Below are 25891 nucleotides of genomic sequence, written 5' to 3'. Positions count from 1 at the left end.
ATCCTTTTATGCACCCTTGGGACAGCCAGGGCTGCTGGCTTCTGTGGCAGTGAATTTCCCCTAGAACGGGGCTTGGACAGTACACATTCCCAGTGGCTCATCAGACATACTTTCTGCAAAGGGATTCTGCAGAACCTCGGGAGGTATGCCTGGAGGAGCCACGGAAGCCCCATGTGGCCCCTACTACTAAGGACACCGGTTTCCAGCCTGTGAGTCTCCTTTAGGTTCAGTGAGCTTTGTGTTCACTGGAAGGAAGGCACATTTTTTTCCTCCTTCCTTCTCTTCCACTCCCCTTTGAGAAACGAAACCATCGAGGAAAAAGAAGGCTGGGCTTTGCAATATGGGTCAAACCAAGTGGTGACTCTCAAGACTGAGCATACATTATATTCACCAGGGAAGGGATTTTTGGTTCTAGTTTTTTTTTTTTTTGAGACAGGGTCTCACTCTTACCCAGGCTGGAGTGCAGTCGTGCGACCATTGCTCACTGCAGCCTCGACTTCCTGGGCTCAAGCAAACCTCCCACCTCAGCCTCCCAAGTAGCTATGACCACAGGTGTGTGCTACCACACTTAGCTAATTTTTAAAATTTTTTGTAGAGGCAGGGACTTGCTATATTGCTCAGACTGGTGTCTAACTCCTGAACTGAAGCGATCCTCCTGCCTTAGCCTCCCAAAGTGCGGAGACTACAGGCATGAGCCACTAAGTCTAGTTGACTGGGGAAGCTTTTAAAATAGACTGACATACATCCCCCACTGCACAACAGCTAAGTCAGAATCTTGGAGGTAGGGAGTATGGATTCTGTCTTTCCAGTTCTGTACGATAACCTGAGGTGTGATGACATGAGCCATTTTGCACACCATCGGAGACCCTAAAATGCTACAAACACCTACTCAGCCCCTCATTATGCCTGTCTGTCACAGGGAGGCTGGAAACCTATAGCTAAGGAAAGAGACTGTGTGTGCTGTTCATCAAGGGAATATGTGACTTCCACACATGACGGACACCAGAGATGAGGCCCAAGCTGGTGACAGGCCCACATGGAGGGAAGGATCACATGCTTGATTGAGAGGGAAAGTCAAGTGGAAAATGGTAAGAAGAGGAGGAAGTGGGAGAAGCAAAACAAGGTGAAGATAAATTTAATAATTTTCTTTAAATAAATTTGTTATGCTAAAAAAAAACTTTAGTCATTTTCTAGAGACTTCTTTTTGCCTTAGGGATTCTGTATAGTTCCACTCCATGTAACATATTGGGTAATACTTGTGGTTCTGCAATAAAATGTGAGCAGGGGGTGTACACAGAAAACTTACCACCATGAATCCAGAGAGACCAACTGTGCAGACATGTAATGATAATATTCTATCGTTGTGAACATGGCACTTGTGAATCAATAATTTTAGAATATTTTAGAAAGGACATTTTAAAAAAATCACATAGGAAATGAAGTTAAAATTTAGAGAAAAGTAGAATATTTTATCCCATCTTCTAAGCACCTCAAGCCTAAACAAAACACACAGAATGAAATTTTAATGATGCCTGTTAAGCCTATTTGAAAACAAATTCTATCTGGCCCCCATAAATGGATGTTCAGGCGTTGAGGTGATCAACTCCTTGGTTCTCCAATCTGAAATGCTCAAAGGAAGGAGGTAGAACTTGGGCAAGTTTAAAGCATGTAGCTCTACTGAATCACTTCTAACCACCCCACCCCACCCCCAGCTGATGACCAGTTTTTACACTGACCGCAGCTGAAAATGTAAACACAAATAAAAAGCTTGAGATGTTATTGGACGAGGTGTATTAAAATAAAATCAAAAATAGAAATATTAGGTATGTACACGACAGCATAAGTGAAACACATAATGTGATACAGAAGTTTCCATTCAAAGCTTACAGGAGAAAAACTTAGTAAACAAAACCGCTTGAACCTCCTGCCACCATGGCTCACTAGAGCCTCCTAGTCACTTACGTTCCTTCATATCCTTGGGTATAAATAGTCTCATACACATGCTACACAATTTAGAAAAGATTGCTGAATCATAAAAATAGCCCCAAATGTGGCACTTTAACTTTCTAGAGTACAACTAAAATTAATACTTGATCTTTAACATAATGTTCAAATCTTTGAAGCAACAAAGGAAACTCTTATGTTTTAGAAGGCCCTATAAGGTTCTTCAGAGATTAGAATCTTAGTTCTTCCAAACTACACTGTCAAAACAAATCTGGATATAGGAAATTGTGGAAATGAAAAAGCTGGACCCTTAAAAATATTCCTTCTAAACACAGAGCAGTTTCTGAGGTTCTTCTCCCTTTCCTGGGAGGTCCAGGTGAGCCCGGTGCCCTTGGGTGCACACTGGACAGCACAGTAGCTGTGTGTGCTCACGGGCTCTTCCTGCTGGAAGAGACAGAGATGTGCACGCCACTCCTGTGGCATGTCTAGCAGGTCTGAGCAGTGTTCATGGAAGAAAAATGTTTAACAGTCTCAGATTTTGGGAGGTAGGAAAAAAAAAACAACATTGAAATCTGGAAAAGACATTTTTAAGCTGCTGACTTCACCTGCAAAATCTAACAGGTTGGATTAGTAATTTTTTTTTTTTTTAAACAAGTAAGCCAAAGCATAGAGAAAAATACAAAGAAATGTCATGCTATGTATCTGGTTATTTTAGCTTTATAAATGAGTTTAGTTCTGATATTATTGGGGATTCATTGCAATGGTCTCTGAAACTTTGAGTCCTATGTCCATTTGTAAACACAGAGCTAGCTGGGTGTATTTTTTGGAGGGAATAGGTGTTTTCTTCTCAAAAGGCTGCACTCAGACGTTGTCAAGGAGAGTAAGATTACCAGCTGCGGAGGACAAGTCCAAGTTGCAACTGGGTGAAGCATCCATCTAAGAGTACAGAATACTTTCCCATGTAGAGGGTGTTCTTCCTGAGTAATTTAGCCTCTATTTGTAATTTAGCCTCTATTTCAGGATCCAGGCACGGCAGAAGGCAGAAGAAGGATCCCAGCACATGAAATAACACGTGCAACCAGTGATGGTTACTTTTCCTCTCTAAATGAGGCAGCCACCCCTGCCAGACGGACGGGTTTCCCTGTGCTCTAAGGCTGCTGCTGGTACTGCCCTTCCGTGGCTGTGTAGAAATCATCCAGGACGCTCTGTAAGTAATCAAATGTTGGTCTCTCCTCTGCCTTTTCTTTCCAGCACATTTTCATAATGTCATAGAGCTCATCTGGGCAGTTCTCCACACGGGGCATCCTGTAGCCCTGGGACAGGGCAGTCATCACGTCGGCATTAGTTCTCCCTAGGGTGGGAAAAACAAAAACAAAAACAAAAAACCATGCCGTTTAGAAACCTGGCAGAGGGTCAAGTACTGCAGTGGTTTTTTGCTCCTCACATCCTGCAACCGTGATTGAAACAAGCTTTACTGAGGCTGTTAGGGGTTGCACGGCATCCTCCCAAAATTCATAGGTTGAAGTCCTAACCCTCAGTACACCTCAGAATTGACTGCACCATATTTAGAGATAAGGCCTTCATAGAGGTAACTAAGTTAAAATGAGGGCCGGGCGCGGTAGCTCATGCCTGTAATCTCAGCACTCTGGGAGGCTGAGGTGAGGGGATCACCTGAAGTTGGGAGTTTGAGACCAGCCTGACCAACATGGAGAAACCCCATCTCTACTAAAGAACACAAAATTAGCTGGGCGTGGTGGCGCATGCCTGTAATCCCGGCTACTAGGGAAGGCTGAGGCAGGAGAATCCCTTGAACCCAGGAGGCGGAGGTTGCGGTGAGCCGAGATCGTGCCATTGTACTCCAGCCTGGGCAACAAGAGCAAAACTCCGTCTCAAAAATAAATAAAATAAAATAAGGCCATTTGGGTGGGTCTTAATCCAATATGACTAATATTCTTATAAGAGGAGATTAGAACACAGACTAGTACAGGGGAAAGGCCATGTGAAGACACAGGGAGAAGGCGGCCATCTAAAAGTCCAGAAGAGAGGCCTCGGGAGAAACCAACCCGGCCAGCACCTAGACCTTGGACTTTGAAACTCCAGAACCCTGGAAAAATAAATGTCTGTTGTTTAAAATACCCAGTGTGTTGTATTGTTATGGCAGCCCTTGCCAACTAATATAGAAGCTAAGGAAATTTCTGCAAGCAACTTAATAAATAAGTTTTAGTATGGAGGGGATCAAGACAGCATTCAGTTTGCCAAAATTTGTTAAGTAGGAGCCACAGCCAAGTTCTCTTTAATAACAAAACGACATTGGACTTGCCTGACATTTCACATTAAGTCACCTAAATTCAATCCTAACTCTCAACTTTAATTACGTTTGGGGGTAGCATTCTTTCAGCTTCAACCTGTAGTGTATTTATTAAAAAAAAAATAATTTTACCATATATTATCTTATACAGACATTTTTCAAAAATTGGCTTTTCATTTAATAATTGGTATTTTCATTTACTTAAAGTCAACATCCTTAAGTCAGCCCGACCAGTTGATTACATGCTTGCCAAATAGTTAAAAACTTAGGGATTAATCTGGAAAATAATGATGGTTCAGTTAATCTGAAGGACACTTGTCTGTAGTTTGTGCTACATATCTTGTGGATGTCACTGTCTTTTAAGAGTAAGATATTAATTGAGGAGGAAAACTGAACCCCAATCATAGTCTCAGGTGGAGCTACTTCACAGACACAGTTAACTGTTCCAATCTGCAGTACGTGGCCAGAGTGACAGCTCACTCTGACTCTGGATTTGCATATTCTTGACCTCCAGGAGAGAAGTAAGGTGCTCATTACTCCTCTAGAGCTCTGCAAAAGGCCTGGTAATAGAGGATTTTTTAATGTGGTCAAATGTCTCAGAGTAATTCAGAAACTGAACTGTCAATCTTTGATCCTGAGAATAGCCTTAAGGGGTAAAAAAGATTATAATAATAACATTTTCCTGCATGACAAAGGGGACCAATCCTTTAATTATATCCTTATCTAGCAGTACCTATCCACACCTGTATGTTTTGCATATTTTGTGGATACCCTGTTCTGTAGGATGTGAACTTCTCTAGAGAAGACTGTATTTCATGCAAAGTATATACAATTTCTGGCACATGAAAGGGGCTCCATTCCTCACAACTAATTTCCTTTCCATAGCTCTCTCTTCTTCAAAGCTGTGTATTTTACCATCCGTGGTCACTGGAAGGATTCAAAATAAGTGGCAGCTTTAGGGGAAATGGTTTTTACCAGATTTGAAACAGAACCTTGTTTTGAATGTATTCTGTAATCAGTGTTTTCCAAATTGTACAGCACTATCTGCATTTGGGATCAACAATTTGGGATCAACAAATTGATTTTTTTAGGGTACTACTAGTTTTTTTTTTTTTAGGCAGTCTCCCTCTTTCACCCAGGCTGGAATGCAGTGGCAAGATCTCGGCTCACCGCAACCTCCGCCTCCCAGGTTCAAGTGATTCTCCTGCCTCAGCCTCCCAAGTAGCTGGGATTACAGGTGCCCACTACTATGCCAGGCTAATTTTCATATTTTTAGTAGAGACAGGGTTTCACCATGTTGGCCAGGCTAGTCTCAAACTCCCGACCTCAAGTGATCTACCCATCTTGGCCTCCCAAAGTGCTGGATTAAAAGCGGGAGCCACCTCATCCAGCCAACTACCAGTATTTTAAAAAATGAATTATAACAGAATAAAACAGAAAAGGTCAGAAAGCACTGCATGTAGGAAAGGTCAATATGGTTTTATGAAACATTTGCTTTATATACAGGGTAGGTTTCTGTGTACTTCTCACAATGCCTTATGGCCAGTGAACTTTGAGATCCTCTGCCTTTAACTTACCTTTTTTCATCTAAGGACACAGTGACCTTTCCTGAATTTAAACCCCTGAAAGAAGACATGATCATTTCTGTCTTGGAAGACCCCTTGTTTTTGAAAGTGAAAGATCCACACAAACTTTATAATGATTCAGATCTCTTGAGAATTATTTATACAGCGAATCAATTTTCTTGAGTCTAATTCTGAGTCTATCTTCAAATATTTGTGTGACTAGAATTTTCTAACTAAAAGACTTCATTTGATTCTCATTGCTCAAAGCCACAGACAGATTTGTATTATCCTCTTTATTTGGAAGTTGTAGTCTCTGTAAAATGATACGGCCTCAGCATTGCTCTGGCTCTTTTAACTAGCCAAGCTCACTTGGATAAATTTCAGAAGAAAGATCTGTGTATACATCTACTTTCTTGGGTGAAATTCTGGGATTATGGTGGGAGGACTAACATCCAGTATAATATAAATAGCAACTGGACCTGCAAACTCAGTTTGGAGTATCCCTTACACTTCCTTCCTGGAGAAACCTCATTTGCATAAAAGGTCAGAATGCAGCCACAGCAGAAGATAAAGCTTTCTAGGTCACCCTAGCCCAACAGCAGGCTTTTTTCTTCCTGGTTTCAGTATGTTCTCCTAGCTCTGAAGGACTCTCGATGATACTGGTAAACGCTGGACATGCTCCACCCTGTTCGGGGAATTCGACTTCATAAGAAGAATTGGAAGAATGGAATCTGCAGCCTATCTTTTTATGTACAAGTAAAGCAACAAATGACATCTGCTATTAAATGACAAGTCTTGTGAAAGAAAGAAATAGAAGAGGAGAGGGACCTCGACCAGACCCTAAGATTACATGTGATAGTTGGCGTCGGCCTGTTGCTAAGTTAAAGAAAGTAAACACCCATTGGCTGGTGATCTCCTTAGAAGGAACACAGTTTCACTCGCCATCCTTCCTCTTTTCGACAAGCACTTACTGAGTGCTCACTGTGGGTCATGAACTAGCACTGAGCTCTGAGACATGCAGAGATAGTTAAGACAGAGCGTTGTCCTCAAATGACACACAGCCCAGTCGGGACAGTGTCCTCACTAGAAGGAGGTGGTGGGGAGCAGGGGGTGGCATCTGGAGTGGGTAGAAATCAGCAGAGACTACAAGTTGGTAAAGGAGCAGAAGAAAGAGAAAAATGTGGCACAGCAGAGAAAAGGAACAGACAGCTAGCGACAGGGAGGAGCCCAGCTGCACTACAAACTATGACAATCTTCAGTCACACAGGGCCCCTGCATGTGTGTATCAGGAAGAGCCAGATACCCTGGGACTACAGTCTCCCACCCAATCACACTCCTTTCAAAAGGGCAAATTATTATTACTATTATTATTTTCTGAGTTTTGCTTGTGATCACGGTGAGTGTTTGTGGCAGGACAAATTTTTTGATTCTCATTCAGCTGGCATTAAGATGCTAGATATATCCGGTCAGAAACAGCCAGAAAAGACATGATGCTTCAGAAAATTTTTTCACTTTCAAACCTTTCGCTTTCAAACCCAACAAGACACCCCCACCCTTTTTTTGAGACAGGGTCTCACTCTGTTGCCCAGACTGGAGTACATGGTGCGATCATAGCTCACTGCAGCCTCAAACTCCCTGGGCTTGGTGATCCTCCCACCTCAGCCTCCTGAGTTGCTGAGACTACAGGTGCATACCACCATACCCCGGTAATTTTTAAATTATTTTGTAGAGGCGGGGTCTTGCTATGTTATCCGGGCTGGTCTCAAATTCCTGGCCTCAAGAAATCCACCTGCTTCGGCCTCCCAAAGTGCTGGGATTACAGGCATGAGCCACCATGCCCAGCCAGACCCCTCTTTTTTTCTGTATAAAATTTATAGAGAAATATAATCATAGTTTTGGTTTTAAGATAATGAAGTAAAGATCTTTTGCCTCCTCCCCACTTTTTTTTTTTAACTGTAATTCATCCCAAAACAAAAAAGAGAACAAGAAATAGAAACTTAAACTCCATCTCTGATGATGCTAAGAGACACCTGGCAGCCAGAGGAAGAAGTGGTCTGAGCCAAGAGGAAGAAAGTGCAACCAACATGCCTGCAGAGAGGGGCACTGACAACAGGCAAGGTGGCCCATCCCAACTCACCCCGGGAAGGCGCACACTGTGTGGCCAGCACACACCACGAGGGAGGGAGGCCAGTGCTGAGGGCAGGGCAGTACCTGGAGCCCACTTGGCAGTGCCCAGGTGAATGCTGGAAGAAACAATGGAGAAGCTTCATGCAGGGAATGCTGGGCCCAAGTGGAGGTGGGGAAAGCATGGTATGGAAGACCAGGAGTGAGGAGAAAGGCTGAAGACATGGACCACACCATTCATGGACCTTGAGGGTTATGCTGAGTGAAATAAACCAGACACTAGGGCAAAACTGTATGACTCCCCTTATAGGATGTCTCTAGAGTAGAAACTGAGAACACTGGTTGCCTATGGGGAGAGAATCGTGTGGCTGGGAATAGAGTGGAGGACCTTTCAGCTTATACCTCTTTGTATCTCTTGAATTTAACACCATGTGGCTGGCCAGGCATGGTGGCTCACCCCTGTAATTCCAGCACTTTGGGAGGTTGAGGAGGGAGGATCACTTGACCCAGGAGTTAGAAACCAGACCCTGTCTCTACAAAAAATTTATAAATTAGCTGGGTGTTGTGGCATGTGCCTGTAGTCCTAGCTACTCAGGAGGCTTAGGCGGGAGGATAACTTGAGCCCAGGAGTTAAAGGCTGCAGTGAGCTATTATCACGCCACTGCACTCCAGCCCAGGTGACAGAGCAAGACCCTGTCAAATAAACAAATAAATGAAAAATAAAAGTATGTGGCCATATTCTTATCTAATAATAAGTGGAAAAAACTTAAGAGATAAAAGTTATGAGTAGAATATTTAGAACTATATGCAGCAAATGCTAGAATAAGGAATCAAAATTCCTGAAAGTAGATTCCTTTGAGGAGCACCCGCAGGTGTGGGGCAATTTTTCATTAGAAGTCTTTTTGTGACCAGGTGCGGTGGCCCATGCCTGTAATCCCTGCAGATGGGATGAGGTGGGTGGATCACCTGAGGTCAGGAGTTCAAGACCAGCCTGGCCAATATGGTGAAACCCCGTCTCTACTAAAAATACAAAAATTAGCTGGGCGTGGTGGTGCACACCTGTAGTCCCAGTGACTCGGGAGGTTGAGGCAGGAGGATTGTTTGAACCCAGGAGGTGGAGGTTGCAGTGAGCCAAGATCGCACCACTGCACTCCAGCCTGGGTGACAGAGCGAGACTGTCTCAAAAAAAAAAAAAAAAAAAGTCTTTCTGTACTACTTTTTAAAAGTGCATATATTACTTAGATAAGAATAAAATATTTAATAAAAATATCATTGTAAAAAAATTAGAAATTTCAGAAATTCATCAAGAAGAAAATTAATATAACCTATTATCTCTTGACCCAAGGTTAACAACATTTTGGTATATTATATTAGTCTTTCTTTCTCCTCTAAATGTGTTTGCTTTGTATGTGACTTTCTTTTTTCTTTTTTGTTTTCCCTGCTTTCTTTTATTTCCTTTTTATTTTACAAAGCTAAGTATATGATATGGCTTCTTCTTCTTTTTTTTTTGAGACAGAGTCTTGCTTTGTCGCTCAGGCTGGAGCATAGTGGCGCTTCTTGCCTCACTACAGCCTCTGTCTCCTGGGTTCAAGCATTCAAGCGATTCTCTGCCTCAACCTCTCAAGTAGCTAGGATTACAGGCGTTGGCCACCACGCGAGGCTAAATTTTTTTGTATTTTTCGTAGAGACAGGGTTTTGCCATGTTGTCCAGGCTGGTCTCGAACTCCTGGCCTCAAGTGATCCACCCAAGTTGGGAATACAGGCATCAGCCACCACACCGGGCCTGTATAGCTTCTAAAGTACTTTAAAAACAAACAAAACATAGCCAGCAGTTTACTGGGTAAAGAAAATACTTTCAGATAATTTCATTAATCAGTGGATTCTCTCCCATACACAGTTTTATAATAGTGTGGAAAATGGCATGTTTTGGCAATGTTTACCAATTTCTATGCTCTCTATGAATTAAGTCCTCTTATATGAAGTAAATAGGATTGCTTATGTTTATAAACCTAATGGTAGAGGCCCTTGTAACATACAACTCTCGTGCCTAAAAAATTTACTGATCCAGATCTCCTCAAGACATCTCACATTCCCAGTCCTTCCAGGGACAAGCCAATCAGGGAACAGACCAGTCGATGGATTCTGGTGGGTTCTTCCATATAGAGAGAAATATATTTTTGTGATTCTGACCATTTTTATACTGGTTCTTTTTTTATTATCTTATTTTTGAGATGGAGTCTCGCTCCCATCACGTAGGCTAGAGTGCAGTGGCGCGATCTTGGCTCACTGCAACCTCTACCTCCTGGGTTCAAGTGATTCTCCTTCCTCAGCCTCCCGAGTAGCTGGGATTACAGGCGTGTGCCACCACGCCTGGCTAATTTTTATTTTTAGTTATTTATTTATTTTTATTTTTTTTTGAGACAGAGTCTCACTCTGTCACCCAGGCTGGAGTGCAGTGGTGCAATCTCAGCTCACTGCAAGCTCCACCTCCCAGGTTCATGCCATTCTCTTGCCTCAGCCTCCTGAGGAGTAGCTAGGACTACAGGCGCCTGCCACCACCCCTGGCTAATTTTTTGTATTTTTAGTAGAGATGGGGTTTCACCATATTAGCCAGGATGGTCTCGACCTCCTGACCTTGTGATCCGCCCACCTTAGCCTCCCAAAGTGCTGGGATTACAGGCATGAGCCACAGCGCCCGGCCTAATTTTTATATTTTTAGTAGAGATGGGGTTTTGCCATGTTGGCCAGGCTGGTCTTGAACTCCTGACCTCAGGTGATCCACCTGCCTTAGCCTCCCAAAATGCTAGGATTACACGTGTGAGCCGCCTGCCTGGCTGGTCCTTTTTTTTAAAAATGACTTTTCACCCCAAATATTTCCAAATCCTGGGCATTGCTCACATCAGCTGAGGGGTCTTGAGAGGCACACGGATCTGGGGCTCAGAGCAGCTTTGCCACCAGCGAGGGGTTCAATCACCTTCTCAAGCCTCAGGGGCCATGGCGGCACGTCACATGCAGCACACCACACATATCACAGAACATTCTTTTATGAGATTATACGCTTATTTTATCAGGTGTCAGATTATATACCTAATCTGACTATATAATCTTTCTCTACAGGCAGATTATAGAAAGAGATGTAGGCATAGATGGAGATAGAGATATGTAACATCAGACATCAGGGCTGATTAGAAATATGTTTCCTATTTTGCAGCAATATTAATTCATTAACCTCAGTGTCTAGAGCAGCTGGAAGATGAAATGCTGGCACTAAAGGGATTTCCTGGGACAGCCGGTCCACTGTGCAGGCAGACACCACCTAAAGGCTTTCAGCTGCCAGCTGGTCCCTGCCCCAGTTTCTCTGTGGCTCATCCCCACATGCAGCAGTAGTGACGGGAGCATGCAGACTGTGTGGTTGCTTTGTCTAAAAGCCTTGCCTGGCTTGCATCTCAGCAGAGTAAGAGGGGCTGCTCTTACATGGCCACTAAGTCTCTCCATGAGCCACTCTAACCCTCAGCTCCATAGCCTTCTGCTTTCTCATCCATTGACTGTCTAGAGATCAAATGGCCTAGGTGAGTCATTCATTCATTCATTCATTCACCCATCCATCCATCTAATACTCACAGAGGCCCAAACCATGCCGGCCTCCTGCTCCTGTTGGTCAAGTCCATGCTCTGGCTGCTCTCCCCATGGGGACATGCAGACCTCAGAGAGCCCAAGGCTCCCTCCCTCACATCTCTGAGTCCCTGCTGCTGCCAGGACCATGGAATAAAACCAGCAGCTCCCTACCCCCTTCTGTGAGTACTTGCCAATCCCTAAGCTATTCCATGCAGGCTCCACACCACTCTCACCATCCTACAGGCTGCTGTGTGTTTGACAACCATCAGTCTCTCCCCACTACAACATTCACTCTGAAGGACATGGGCAGATACCACGGCATCCTAGCAGCTGAGAGTGCCTAGCATACTCAAATATTTTTTGAATAGGAGAATGATTTAAATATTAAAAACTTAATTTTAAATTCCCCTCATGCAAATATTTTGTTAATAGTCAAACATGAATGAAAATATGAAAGCTCTGGGAGAAATCCCTCTTCTTGGTTTTTTTGTTTTTTATTTTTTTTTGAAACGGCGTCTTACTCTGTCGCCAGGGCAGACAGTGATCGCAGCTCACTGCAACCTTGGCCTCCCGGGTTCAAGTGATTCTCCTGACTCAGTCTCCTGAGTAGCTGGGGTTACAGGTGCCCAACACTACGCCCAGCTGATTTTTTGTATTTTTAGTAGTGACGGGGTTTCACCATGTTGGCCAGGCTGGTCTCGAACTCCTGACCTCATGATTCACCCATCTCGGCCTTCCAAAGTGCTGGGATTACAGGTGTGTGCCACCGCACCTGGCCGAAATCCCTCTTCTTAACCATGCCAGCACAGACCATGGAAAAAGGGAGGGATGGACAGAATCTGGCTCTGCAGGCTTCAGGTGTTAGGAATCTGGAAATAAATACTGAATGATGCCCTCACTGATACCAGTATGTTAAAGAGCAGAAGGGCCTCGCACTGATAAACAAAGGTGGTTATTTCCTGAAGAGAGAGAGACTCCAGGGCACTTATTACAAAACCAACTGTGAAGCATTGGAAATCCTCGTCTCCACGTGGGTTTCCTCCTCCGTCAGGGGGACTGCCTTGGAGGAGCCTCTGTGTCTATCCATCCTCATCTCAATACCAACAACCATCCCGGGAATATTCTAGTATGTGGTGGAATTAATCAGTGCAGAAAAAGAACACACACTCAATAAAATAAGAAGGCAAAGAAGTGTCTAAGCACTTTTAGAACAATTTATGCTAAAGATAGTGGAAATAAAAATCAAGTCTTTTTTTTTTTTTGAGACGGAGTCTCACTCTATTGCCAAGGCTGGAGTACAATGGCACGATCTCAGCTCACTACAATCTCCACCTCCCGGGTTCAAGCATTTCTCCTGCCTCAGCCTCCCGAGTAGCTGGGATTACAGGCGTGCGCCACCATGCCTGGCTAATTTTGTACTTTTAGTAGAGACGGGGTTTCTCCATGTTGGTCAGGCTGGTCTCAGACTCCTGAACTCAGGTGATCCGCCTGCCTTGGCCTCCCAAAGTGCTGGGATTACAGGTGTGAGCCACTACTCCCGGCCCATGACAATCAAGTTCTGGCTCAAAGCGCTTATTCTTTGCTATCGGGTAGATGAAGTTATTATTACTTTTTAATGCCTTCATGCAACCTGACTGTTTCTCATTTATACCGCTTGATTGTAAATAGCTAAGTAAACCATACCTGGGTAGGGAATTTTCCCATAGGTGACGATTTCATATAGGAGGATTCCAAAGGACCACACATCAGACTTAATAGTGAAACATCCAAAGTTGATTGCTTCTGGAGCCGTCCACTTAATAGGGAACTTAGCACCTAAGGAAGAAGATATGTGGTTCTTACTTGGGTATTTAAGCGTAAACAAAAAAGTCATGAACATGTGACCCCACACTTTCTTTTCTTTTTCTTTTTCTTTTTTTTTTTTTTTGAGGTGGCGTTTCACTCTTGTCACCCAGGCTGGAATATAATGGTGTGATCTCGGCTCACTGCAACCTCCACCTCCTAGGTTCAAGCAATGCTCCTGCCTTAGTGTCCCAAGTAGCTGGGGTTACAGGCACCTGCCACCACGGCCAGCTAGTTTTTGTATTTTTAGTAGAGACGGGGTTTCACCATGTTGGCCAGGCTGGTCTTCAACTCCTGACCTCAGTTGATCCGCACGCCTTGACCTCCCAAAGTGTTGGGATTACAGGTGTGAGCCACTGCACCCAGACCATTCTTTCTTCTTTTGATTTCCTTTTTTTAAACTTTCAATTATTTATTTTGAATAAGTAACACATACACATAGTATAAAATACAGAATGAGCTCGTGATGAAACTACATTTCTCACAAGGAGCTGGTGAGGCCAACAGACCGGGGACAGGCAGACCCAGCCCAAGGGGGCATGCAGGGTCCCCTTGAGGAAGGCAGGGACTCAGGCACAGGCTGTTACTCTGGCACCCTGGGAGGCTAGGGGCTTCTACCTACCACTTAAAAAATTTTTTTTGCCTTTATTATGCCTTTGCTTAAAATTTTTTTGGTCCCCAACACAAATTAGAAATTGGAGTAAGAACAGTAAGGACAGTAGAGAATCTCCTGGGTGTCTGTTGTATGCGAGGCAATGACACATACTTCTGCATTACCCCCTGCCTGCCTGGAGCAGCAGTGTGCAGAGACAGCAGGCAGGACCATGGCTGGAGCTTGGCTTGGGCACCCCACAGCCCTGGTTTGAATCCCGTATCTGCTGTTTTCTGCTTGGTGTGATCCTGGCAAGTCACTTGCTGTCTTTGTGCAGCTTTGGTGCTCCCATGTGTAAACTGAGGAAACAACAAAACCTTCCTAGGTTTCTGTGAGGATTAAATGGGTTGATCTGTGGGCTTGGCACAGTGTAAACACCAATCAAGTATGGTAATGAAGGTACCAATGAATGGTACTTACCAATGAAGGTAAGCATCATTATTGTCATCCTGAGATATGCCAGGAAGAGGATGCTGTTAGATCTAGAACATGCGCTCTGCACTGAGCCATGGTCTTTGCCTGAGAACAGTTATTTTTGTGAAACTCTCAGCTTGTTAAATTCAATAAAACCAGTGTAATCAATTCTAGTTCAGATACTTTGAAGTTAGATTTCCTGGCTTTGAATCTTAGCTCTGTCACTTACTGTTGGACCTCAAAAAGTTGCAGAATCTCTCTGTTTCCTCCTCTGTAAGGTGGGAATAGTGATGATAATATTAACATCTATCATATGGGATTATTGTAAAGATAAATGAAATAATGTATGAAAAGCCCATTTACACATCATAAATGCTCAATACATTTTAGCTATTATTATTTTTTATTTTTATTTTTTGAGATGGAGGCTCGCTCTGTCGCCCAGGCTGGAGTGCAGTAGAGCAATCTCTGCTCACTGCAAGCTCTGCCTCCAGGTTCATGCCATTCTCCTGCCTCAGCTGACCAAGTAGTTGGGACTACAGGTGCCCACCATCACACCCGGCTAATTATTTGTATTTCTAGTAGAGACGGGGTTTCACCGTATTAGCCAGGATGGCCTCGATCTCCTGACCTCGTGATCCGCCGGTCTCGGCCTCCTAAAGTGCTGGGATTACAGGCGTGAGTCACCGCACCTGGCCTTAGCTATTATTTTTTTAACTCCTTTTCTTTAGATCATTCTCCTTTGCCTGCCTTTTTGCTAGAGATAATCGTTAAGGTCAAGGATAAGTTAATCCACGTTCAAGAACATATGCTTGAGGCAGAAGGGGAACCATCCTACACATGATGGAAGCAGATGTTCAACAAATCAAATCAATCTGCTTATTACCTCTTCCAGAAATAACAAACATGTCATTAAAAAAAAATAATAACCTTGCCGGGTGCAGTGGCTCACACTTGTAATCCCAGCACTTGGGAGGCTGAGGCAGGTGGATCACCTGAGGTCGGGAGTTCAAGACCAGCCTGACCAACATGGAAACCTCCCCCCACTGAAAATACAAAATTATCCAGATGTGGTGGTGCACACCTGTAATCCCAGCTACTCGGAAAGCTGAGGCAGAAGAATCCCTTGAACCCAGGATGCAGAGGTTGCAGTGAGCCGAGATCACACCATTGCACTCCAGCCCGGGCAACAAGAGTGAAACTCTGTCTCAAAAAAATAAAATAAAATAATAATAATCCTTGTTCAGCAATGTTTAGGAATTTCAAGAAAGTGCTTGTTTCTTCCAGAAGAGAGTGAGCACTGCAAAAATATTGGCTCAGCTCTCATGGGTGAGAGCATAAGAATCCTCAGTCATAACCACATGGGCAATCCTAGCCCAAGAAAGGCCTGTGCAGTTCCGACCGTGCTCGGCCCCCGGACAGTGTGCCACAGGCTGGGGAACTTAGGCCTCTCTGTGCATTTTTGATTCCCATATATAATACAGAATGTGGGAAAATAAAGAAGTAGATTTTTTGCATTATATTTAGTTCTGTGTGTATGATAATGTTCATGTTTTAATTTGTAATTAAAAGGCTGGAATAAAGAACATATAATTAATGTTATAAGTATTTTCTCCACAGCCCCATATATTCATTCTTTGAGTGAAAACTTTAACAATGTAAAATAAACAAGAATCTTGATCTTGCTGAATCTATTTGTGTTTTGCATTGCTTAACTGAAATACAACTGATAGCATTTGTAAGCCTAACAAAAGTATCATGTGGAGTTATTCAAGAGAGTACCTTCTAGAAACTATTAGAATAGAACCATAAGCAGACAATTATGGTACAGCTTAAATGTTGTACCAAACAAGTTTTTCTTAATGATGACTATTGCAATTGCTTTGTCAAAAACAGACAGAAACAAAATAAAACACAATAATAAAACATCTAAAGATCGTTACTGGAACATACCTTCCCTTGCTGTGTACTCATTATCTTCAATTACTCTAGCAAGGCCAAAATCTGCAATTTTGCACATGAGTGACTCGGAGACGAGGACATTAGCTGCTCGCAGGTCCCGGTGAATGTAGTTCTTCCGCTCGATGTACGCCATTCCCTCTGCAATCTGAAAACAGAAATAGGCTCTCATTTTCATATGTAGGGTAGGTGACTGGAAAGGGCCATCAAGGAAAACCAGAAAACTTATGAATTCCTGAAATCTTTTTATGGTAATGGCAATCACCATTTGAGCCCTTTCTAAAATAAATGACCACTCCCGCCAAATCTCCAATAACGGTCATCCTTAAAAAAAAAAAAAAACTTAGCAACAAGTCTTAACATTTTCTAATGTGTGAAGAATCTTTTTAAGACCCTGCTAAATTCATCCATGTAGATATATAGATGTCATTATGCCAGTTTTTTTGTTTGTTTGTTTGTTTGTTTGTTTTTTTGAGACGGAGTTTCGCTCTGTCGCCCAGGCTGGAGTGCAGTGGCCGGATCTCAGCTCACTGCAAGCTCCGCCTCCCAGGTTTAGGCCATTCTTTCGCCTCAGCCTCCCGAGTAGCTGGGACTACAGGCGCCCGTCACCTCGCCCGGCTAATTTTTTGTATTTTTTTAGTAGAGACGGGGTTTCACCGTGTTAGCCGGGATGGTCTCGATCTCCTGACCTCGTGATCTGCCCGTCTCGGCCTCCCAAAATGCTGGGATTACAGGCTTGAGCCACTGCGCCCGGCGCCAGTTTTTCAAATCAGAAAACTGATAGTACAGTCTGAATGTTTGTGTCCCATTCCCTGCCCCCTACCCCAAAGTTCAAATGTTGCAATCCTGACCCCGGGGCAATAGTTATTAGGAGGTAAGGCCCTGGCAGGTGATTAGATCATGATAGTGAAGCCCTCACAAATGGCATTAGTGCCCTTGCAAAAGAGACCCCAGAGAGCTGCCTTGCCCCTTCCACCATGTGAGGACACAGCTATATGGTGCCATCTATGAACCAGGAAATGGCCCCTCATCAGACACGAAACCTGCCAGGGCTTTCCTTGCTCCCAGAACTGTGGGAAATAAATGTCTCTTGTTTAAGCCACCCAGTCTATGGAATTTTATTATGGCAGCCTGAACCGACTCTAAAAATAGAGTTGGAGAAAGTGACATGCTAATACAAATAAATTATTAAGTTATCAAGAACAGGATGTCCTTTCTGTCAGGTTAATCAACAGCCCATGGAACTGGTTCTCCAAGTTCTCTCTGCGTATTCCCTCCAGGATAATCACAAAGATTCGCTCTTTTTTTTTTTTTTTTTGAGACCGTCTCACTGTGTCCCCCAGGCTGGAGTGCAGTCACGGTATATCAACTCACTGCAACCTCCAGCTTCCTAGGTTCAAGTAATTCTCCTGACTCAGCCTCCCGAGTAGCTGGGATTACAGGCATGTGCCACCACACCTGGCTAATTTTTGTATTTTTAATAGAGATGGGGTTTCACCAGACTGGTCTCGAACTCCTGGCCTCAGGTGATCTACTCGCCTCAGCCTCCCAAAGTGCTGAAATTACAGGCATGAGCCACCATGCCCAGCAAGATTCACTCTCATGACAAAGTATGACAGCAGGAAAGCATCCAGGATTTAAACACAACAATAACATAGGGAGGCAAAACTACTACTCGTTGCTGAATAGAAAGTGTAGTATCGTTCCAAAGTCAGGTTTTTAAGGAAGACATTACCAAATTATAATGTTAAGGAGAAGAAAGGAATAAAGTAAAGGAAGCAGGGAAGGAAGGATGGAAGAAAGCAAGCAAGGAAAGAAGGAAGGAACAAGGAAATGAAGGAAGGAAATAAGAAAGGAGAGAGAAGGAAGGGAGGGAAGTAAGAAGCAAGAAAAAGGGCAAGAAGGAAAGAAAGCCAAGTAGGAGTGTATCTGGTAAGCAGTTAGAGAAAACTCTGATTCGAACTTTTCACACAGGAATGAATGTATTCTGCCAGATTCTACCTTGAATTGCAGATGGCTCAGCTTGGAGGATCTGACTTTCCCCAGTCATCTGCAACAGCATCCCTGGTTATCAAGCAATTCAGGCAGCCAGTTCAGACCACGTTGCTTAGCAAAAGATTAGCTCCTTAGTACTGGGTCTGCCTTTCCTTCCCCTCTAGGCCAATCCCTGGCCTCACCTTCTGCCCCGTGGGCCTTCCCTGAACTCCCCTTTACTTGCCCTAGATGGTCAATGTGTACAAAAACCATCTGCAGCTGCTGATCATAGCTTTGTCATTATTTTTATGCTGTTTAATGCTCTCAGTGTTGTCATGTTGGCCAGTCGATAAACACCTCCAGGGCTGAAACTATCTTTTCTATTCTCACTTGTACACATTGGAACCTTCAAACTTGTCACCAAACCTCTTATCAGAGACAAAGTAAGTCCTTAGGGAAATGGACTGGGGTTTTTGTATGACCAGAATACTATCTTGTTAGCCCACTACTGCAGGGATTTGGCAGATGACATTCTCATGGTCACAAAAATCTCAAGTAAAATAATCAGCGTGGCCTACATCCGTCTCAAAGACTGTTCAGTCCAGTATTTCACTTCTGAGTGGAAACAAAGAATGTGGTCCAAGCTCCTTTGCACTGCTGCCAAGGCCCTGTATGACCCGGCCCCCGCTCAACCTTCCACTTCCTCACCATGACCCCCTCCTTTGTGCTTCTACACCCCCTGCCTCTGTGTGGAACGTTCATTCCCTCCCTGCCCCTTTCACCCGATCTAAGCAGTCTGCCTGTCTCAGCTGAGATTTCACTTCTCCCAGAAGCCATGCCTGGCACACCCTCTCCTGCCAGGTGTGCGTGCGCCCCCAGGGCTCCCTGCTCCTCACCTGACTACTTGTCCACAATTTCTGCAGGAACATGAATCCAAGGAAGGTGTAGGGCATGCGCATTCCCGCATCCCGGCACTGAGCACAGCAGGAGGCTTGATTTCATGAGGAACTTGAGAAGTAGGACAGGGGCTGAGCAGAGCAGAAACCACACGGATAGCAGGAAAAGGACAGGGCAGGTTAGGAGAGTAGTGACCTCGTGTCCCCTGCCTTTCTCCCAACTGTCACAAACTCTGAGCACTGGGGAGATGCACAACTTTTACCTGACCCTGGAAAAGATTCAAACAGCCTCTTTGGGAAGTCAACAGAAGGTGGGCAGTGGTGACAATCTGGTAAGGGCAGAGCTCCTCTGAGTCTGACTTGCTCTGGGAAGCCTCTGCTGCCCAGAAACAGCAGGGAGTGGCATGGTGAGGGCGTCAGGAAGTTCAGGATAGCTCCTTCTAGAGTGGGCACTACTGAAATGGATGACACAGGGTGGCAATTTTGGTGGCGGCTGGGAGAGAGGAGCCCTGCCTCTGTTTCCTTTTCTCTGCTGGTAACCCAAGTTCAACAAGACTTGTTAGAAAGAGCCAGTAACAATGGGAAAAGTGGAGAGCGAAGATCAGGCTGAGCATGTGTGAAAGAAACGAGTGTATGATTATAACCAAGTAGGCTTTTGGCGATAGAGCCACCATGCCTGGCTCAAACAGACCAGAGTTGGTTATGGGAGCCCAGATGAGACAGCAGCAATTGAGCAGTCACAGCTGACTCTGTCCCAGCCTCCTGACTCCACTCCGTGGTAGTGCAGCCTTTAAAAATTCTTAGTTCTTAGACACTTATCTACCTAACATTCCAATAATTATATATAAACTAGGCCAAGAACCCAAAGAAGCCAAAGCTGGCTGAAGTCCCAAATTGGGCCTGAAACCGCAGTTGACAGTAGCAACCAGGAACCTTGTGCTGGCCCCTCTCCCAAGGCTGTTGATTGGCCACACAGGTGGGTGCGGTGGCAGGGACCCAGCCTCCCACACAGCAGCAAGGACACACATGGCTCTCCTTCTCGGAAACAGATTTTGATGATCAACTCATTACAAAAAGCACTCCAGGGACTTGTTAGTAAGGCTTTTGTCACACCTACTCACATCCCGTATTTGCATAAATCTGAGTGCTTTTTAAAAAATGATTCTCAGAAATAATAACAGACTTGCAACAAGCCTAGTGTATTTTGGCCTTCTTTTCCATGCCAGAGTGCTTTAAGGAGCTCAGATTCTAAACGGTAATAAAAGCTTTCACCAAAGTAAGATTAGAAACAATAGCATTAGCCAAGTAGAATAAATAATGAATATGGGAGCAAAATAAAAGCTCTCAGATATGATTTGCTTTTCAGATCATAAATATCACAACTCTCCTCTTACATAAAATTAATTCATTCTCTTTATTCTTTCCCTGGTCTTTGTGTATTGTTCTTCCTTGGTTTCTTTTTTTAAAAACCTTAATTGTTGTTGTTGAAGTCGGTCTATTTACTACAGCTAAAGTAAATCCAGCTCTATTTCAAACAGCAGGAAGAAATCGGAGACTCCTTTGGCTAATTGAATGTAGGGTCAACTTTTCATGGAATACCTTCTTCCTCTTCCAGGGCCATGTAGCGTTCAGCACTGCAGAAAGAGCTGTCACATAAATATATAAACCAAGGCTCAGCTGTCCCCAGGGACTCCCACTTCCTATTGTTCCAGCAGGTTGGAAAGCCTGACTTCTGTGGGAGTTACATAGAGTTGGTCATGCTTGATGAGAAGAGGATGTGTTTGATTCAGAAGGCTGTTTGGTTGTTTTTTGCCCACAGACATTTTACTAAGATGACGATGATACGTAGGTGGGTAGGTAGATGGATATTGATAACCACCATTTCCCCCCCACTAATTGAACACCAAACACTGCTTCACATCCTTTACACTCAATTCATGTTTCATCTTAATAGCAAATTGACCAGGTAGGTTTTACTTCCATTGTACAGATGCAAATGAGGCTTTGAGACATTAAAGAACCAGTTGAAAGCCACAGATTGAAGGGGAATGCTCCCATTTACACCAGGTGTGTCTGACCTCCAAGTCCACGTTCCTAACACCACACTCCAGAATGTCAGACCCACAAGAGAGCTCAGTACCAAGAGTTAACTAAGTGCTTCTGGAACCCAAAGACTTCATTGAGAAAGTACTTCTTCTCTGAGAAGATAAAAAGAGACTTCCGAGGTTTCCTCTCATTGCTGTTAAGTCCAAATTTCACCCCTCAGAAAGGGAATCACAAGCTCTCCCCAGGCCAAGTTCTGGTTCCCATTTCAGGAAGTACATGCAAAGCTTTGTTTAGGTTGTCTCTGTCTAGAACATTGTTTCTCAAACTTTTTTTCCATTATCATTCCTCCAGGAAGAATTACTGAATTAAAATTAAAATTTTAAGTTAAGGCATCCTTAACAGGAGAAATTAAGTATGAGGAAAGAAGATTGTATTAGGTAGGTATGAACTTTGGAGGGCCACAAACTATTGTAATATCTAAGATTTTCTCACCCCCAAAGGGATCAACTTTTGCTCCCTTGGGGGTAATCTTACTCCGACTGCAAATGCATGATGCTATGGTCTGAACGTGTCCCTCCAAATTCATGTTGAAACTTAATCTCCAATGCAATCGCATTATCAGGTGGAGCCTTTAGGAGGTGATTGGGTCATGAGAGATCCTCCCTTATGAATTAGATTAAGGCCCTTATAAAAGAGGCTTCACACAGAGTTTGACCATTTTTTTGCCCTTCCACCTTCTTCCATGTAAGGACACAGAAAGAATTACCTTGCCAGGCACTGTATCTACTGGTGCCTTGATCTTGGATTTCCCAGCCTCCAGAGCTTAGAGTTTGAGAAGCATAGCACTAGATCATAGGCTTGAAAGCTTAAGCTATTTTAGGATTGCAATAAAATCTTAGTCTCAACATGTTGCCTTTGAGCAACCTCAGAGGTGGACTGTTACCCTCGTAATGGTTGGAGAGAAAGTCCGAATGCAACTCAACTTAATGAAAGAAGGATTAAGATATGTAGAGCCAGCATAAGGAGCCTAGGCCAAGGAGGAGGAAGCTCCATGTGGAGATGAGGTGAGGGAAGGGGCAGGTGAGGAAGGTTCTCGAAACACCTTGGAAGAATTCCTAGCCCATCAACAGTTTGGAACACATGGTTCGAGCTTATTTTTCCTGCAACTTAGGTCAGGACTCTGTGGGCCTCATGGCTTGGAGGCAGGGGATACAGTGTCAGGCCCCAGCTCCTCTCCCTCCCTATCATGGCTCTGGGCCTGCAGCTATTACTCACAGGGCTTGGGAAACCGATACAATCTTTTGGTTCTAAACCAAATGAGGAGATTCTCTTCATCCTAGGCTATGTGATTCTCTTCATCATAAGGTCAGGCCCAGGGGTGAACAAAGACAAGAAAATCCCAACTTTCTGAACCACCTGCTGACACCAAAGAACTAATTTAAACTGCCTCTTTCATCTGGTGCTGATGTCTAACTGTCTTAGAAAGTTGATGTGTGAAGCTACTGGAAATCTGAAATAAAAAGCATCCCCATTACCAAGAATGAGACTAATCATGTAAAGAGACGATGTCAGTGAGGTTTCCGTACCCTTGACTTAAGCTGAGATGTGCTGATGTTTCGCATGCTCTTTGGCTCAAATAGCATGGCCAACGCACATTTTTTAGTTCCTTTTTTTGCCTTCAGTGAAAACATATGATGGTATTTTCTACCTTTGCTGTTTCTGTGTTTTTCATTTTCATTTTTAAAAAGCAGTTTACTGAGCACAGGGATAAGGGAGCCTGTGGGGGTGCACTATGACCAAAACTCTGAGTGTGGAGCAAGGCAACTATTTCCTGAAAATGCCTGTGCCTGAAGCAAATGACACAGAAGACCATGCTGAGACCATTGCTGTCCTGGGAGGAGGCACAGAACTACTGGGTCAGAGAGCAAATCCTGGGGGTGGGGGGGTCTGGTGAAATTCTTGGTATCTTGTACACAATGAAAAGTCTAGGTACACAGAACATATTAATAATAATGTTTACTGAGTTAACAGGCAGCCTTATCTTGTTTGGCTGGATAGATAGGTTTCCAGTCATCCAGAATGGCCTTTCTAATGTACAATGAGAAGAAAAGGAGTTAATAACCAAGTGTCTGCCTCTTCCTCCACTGCCAATCAGCTGAACGGATGCCTTCCACAAGTCAGGTCTTTGAGGCAGCTAGAGGCACACGTGGACCAGAGAAAGAGAGAAGTAAGGTCTTACCCAACGTTCTGACCCCAAAGGGGCAGGACTTTCTCCCCTACTGCTGGTGTGAAACAGGAAGTGTCAACCCTTCAACAGAGACACCCTTGGGGCCACAGCAGGTGAGAAAAGGTGCCACTTCCTCCAGGTGGAGGCAACCCAGCTGTCAGAGTTGGTGGCAGAGTGGGAACAGGGATAGACCTCAGACCCCAATCAGCATCTCAGAGGTCACTAGGGACACAGTTGCTTAAGTCGACATGGTAGTGCTGCCAGCGTGTCTCTATTTGTTGGTATATTCATATCTCTAGTATGATTTCACACACACACAGACACACTTACATAGACAAACACTTATGCTGGGCAGGGTGGGGACAGAATACAAAATTCAGAGTCCTATTTACTTTGCAAATAACTTTTCCCCAGGGTACGATGTTCAAAATATGTAAACCAAAATTAAAACTCTAAGCCTCTTAAACCAACTGGGTAGATCCTCCTTTTGGCCCAGGGGATTTCAAAGAAACCTGAAAAACTAGTTCAGGCCATGATGAGAAGGGGGAATTGGACATGACTCATTGTGCCCTTCTTCCTTTTGGAATGTAGACATCAATGACCAGCATTTACATGAAAATAGAGATCCTGAGACTGATAGAACAGACTCTTTGTAGCAATAAGACACTAAATTCCAACCAGACTTCAGTATATCATCACATGACAGATAACAGGTTCTAAAGAAGATCAAATTATTTTACCTTAATATATATTTCTTTGACATATTTTAAAATGGCCCTGCAAAGTCATCACTTACGGGGGAAATTCATACTCTGTAGAGAATCCCATTCCCTTTCCAGGTCTTTTCCTGATCCAGGAGAGATTTAACTGACATCTTTTAAGGTCCCATAAGAGACATTCACATCTGTTCTCTCTGAGGTCTGCTACCTGAAGGCTTCATCTACATAACAAGAACCTTTGCTTCTACAATCACCACTTCCTATACCTTAACCCAAGCTTACTACAACTCTTCAGACAAAGCTTAACTCCTCCAACCAATGGACAACTAGGAATTTTTTTTTTTTTTTTTTTTTTGAGGCAGAGTCTCGCTCTATCACCCAGGCTGGAGCGCAGTGGCACGGTCTCAGCTCACTGCAACCTCCACCTCCTGGGTTCAAGAGATTCTCCTGTCTCAGCCTCCTGAGTAGCTGGGATTACAGTTGCCCACCACCATGCCTGGCTAATTTTTATATTTTTAGTAGAGACAGTGTTTTGCCACGTTGGCCAGGCTGGTCTCAAACTCCTGACCTCAGGTGATCCACCCACCTCAGCCTCCCGAAGTACTGGGATTACAGGCATGAGCCACTGTGCCTGGCTAATCAGGAGATTTTTGAATCCACCTAAGGCCTGGCAGCCTCCCCTGCCAGCTTCAAGACGTCCCGCCTTCCTGGGCTGAACCAATGTACACCTTATGTGTACTGATTTATGTCTTTGCTTATAACCTCTGTCTCCCTAAAATGTGTAAGATCAAGCTGTATCCCAGCCACCCTGGACACATGTTCCTAGGATCTCTGGTGGCTGTGTCATGAGCCATGGTCCTCAACCTTGGCAAAATAAACCTCTAAATTGATTGAGACCTATCTCAGATAGTTTTTGGTCTGGTTAAATCAGACCAAAGTTTTAGAAAACATTTGAGTGGAATGCACTCATTTAAATTCCCTCTCCTCTAACAATGTTAAAGCAGAAAGTCCAAGTTGCTATTTCCTGAATGGGGAGTGCCCATGTGAGTAGGCTCAACAAGCCCCATCCACATGCACCTGCCTGGACCGCCTCGAGAAAAGGCAACTGGGCTCTCCCTCATGAAGGACTGTGGCTTTGTGTCATCAAACACACCCACTGAGAAGGGGGTTGCCTGTGGCCATGACAGAAATGGGAAATTCCTAACCACCAAGGCCCTAGGTAATATATCAGATGGACTTCTTTTATGCAGATTTGATGGAGAGGGAAATCTCAATTATGTTTTACAAACCCAAGCAGAGCTCAAATAATGCCCCTGCCTAGTAGCTTCCTAGTGATGACCATCCAGGTCATTCATCTTTTCCTGCTTTTCTCAAAGGCCCAGTGAGAAATCTGTCAACCCCAGCACCCCACACAGTGAAACCGGCTTCCAGCAAGCTCTCTCCCACCCGAGGCGCAGGCTCTGAGCCATCACCAGCCTTGCTGGGCATGTGCCCTGTAGACTGTTTGCTCAGCACACATACCCGGCTGCTACCACCAGAGAACATGAGCAATGCTTTGGACAAATAATGAAGTGTTGTGTGGATGACCTCACTCTGGAAATCTTGC

At 44.1% G+C, this 25891-nt stretch overlaps 1 protein-coding gene across 7 annotated transcripts in view; it reads right to left on the bottom strand.

The window, feature by feature from the left end:
• Window positions 1–1442: 1442 nt before the first annotated feature.
• The window catches only part of LYN (LYN proto-oncogene, Src family tyrosine kinase), a 139126-nt gene continuing 114677 nt past the window's right edge, over window positions 1443–25891 (bottom strand). For 5 of the 7 annotated variants that reach the window (XM_023190165.3, XM_023190167.2, XM_023190170.2 and 2 more), the window contains 3 exons: window positions 16418–16571; window positions 13240–13371; window positions 1449–3295 (listed from right to left, as the gene is read on the bottom strand). In XM_023190165.3, the coding sequence (XP_023045933.1) occupies window positions 3093–3295; window positions 13240–13371; window positions 16418–16571 (489 nt within the window). In that variant the 3' untranslated portion in view covers window positions 1449–3092. Of the gene's footprint in view, window positions 3296–13239; window positions 13372–16417; window positions 16572–25891 lie in introns of all 7 variants that reach the window. The other 2 variants (XM_023190172.3, XM_023190171.3) reach the window with 1 other exon arrangement.

Source organism: Piliocolobus tephrosceles, chromosome 7 (genome assembly GCF_002776525.5).
Source record: "Piliocolobus tephrosceles isolate RC106 chromosome 7, ASM277652v3, whole genome shotgun sequence".
Lineage (NCBI taxonomy): Eukaryota > Metazoa > Chordata > Mammalia > Primates > Cercopithecidae > Piliocolobus > Piliocolobus tephrosceles.
Note: the sequence above shows the minus strand (reverse complement) of the source record. Positions and strands in the feature narration are given on the sequence as shown.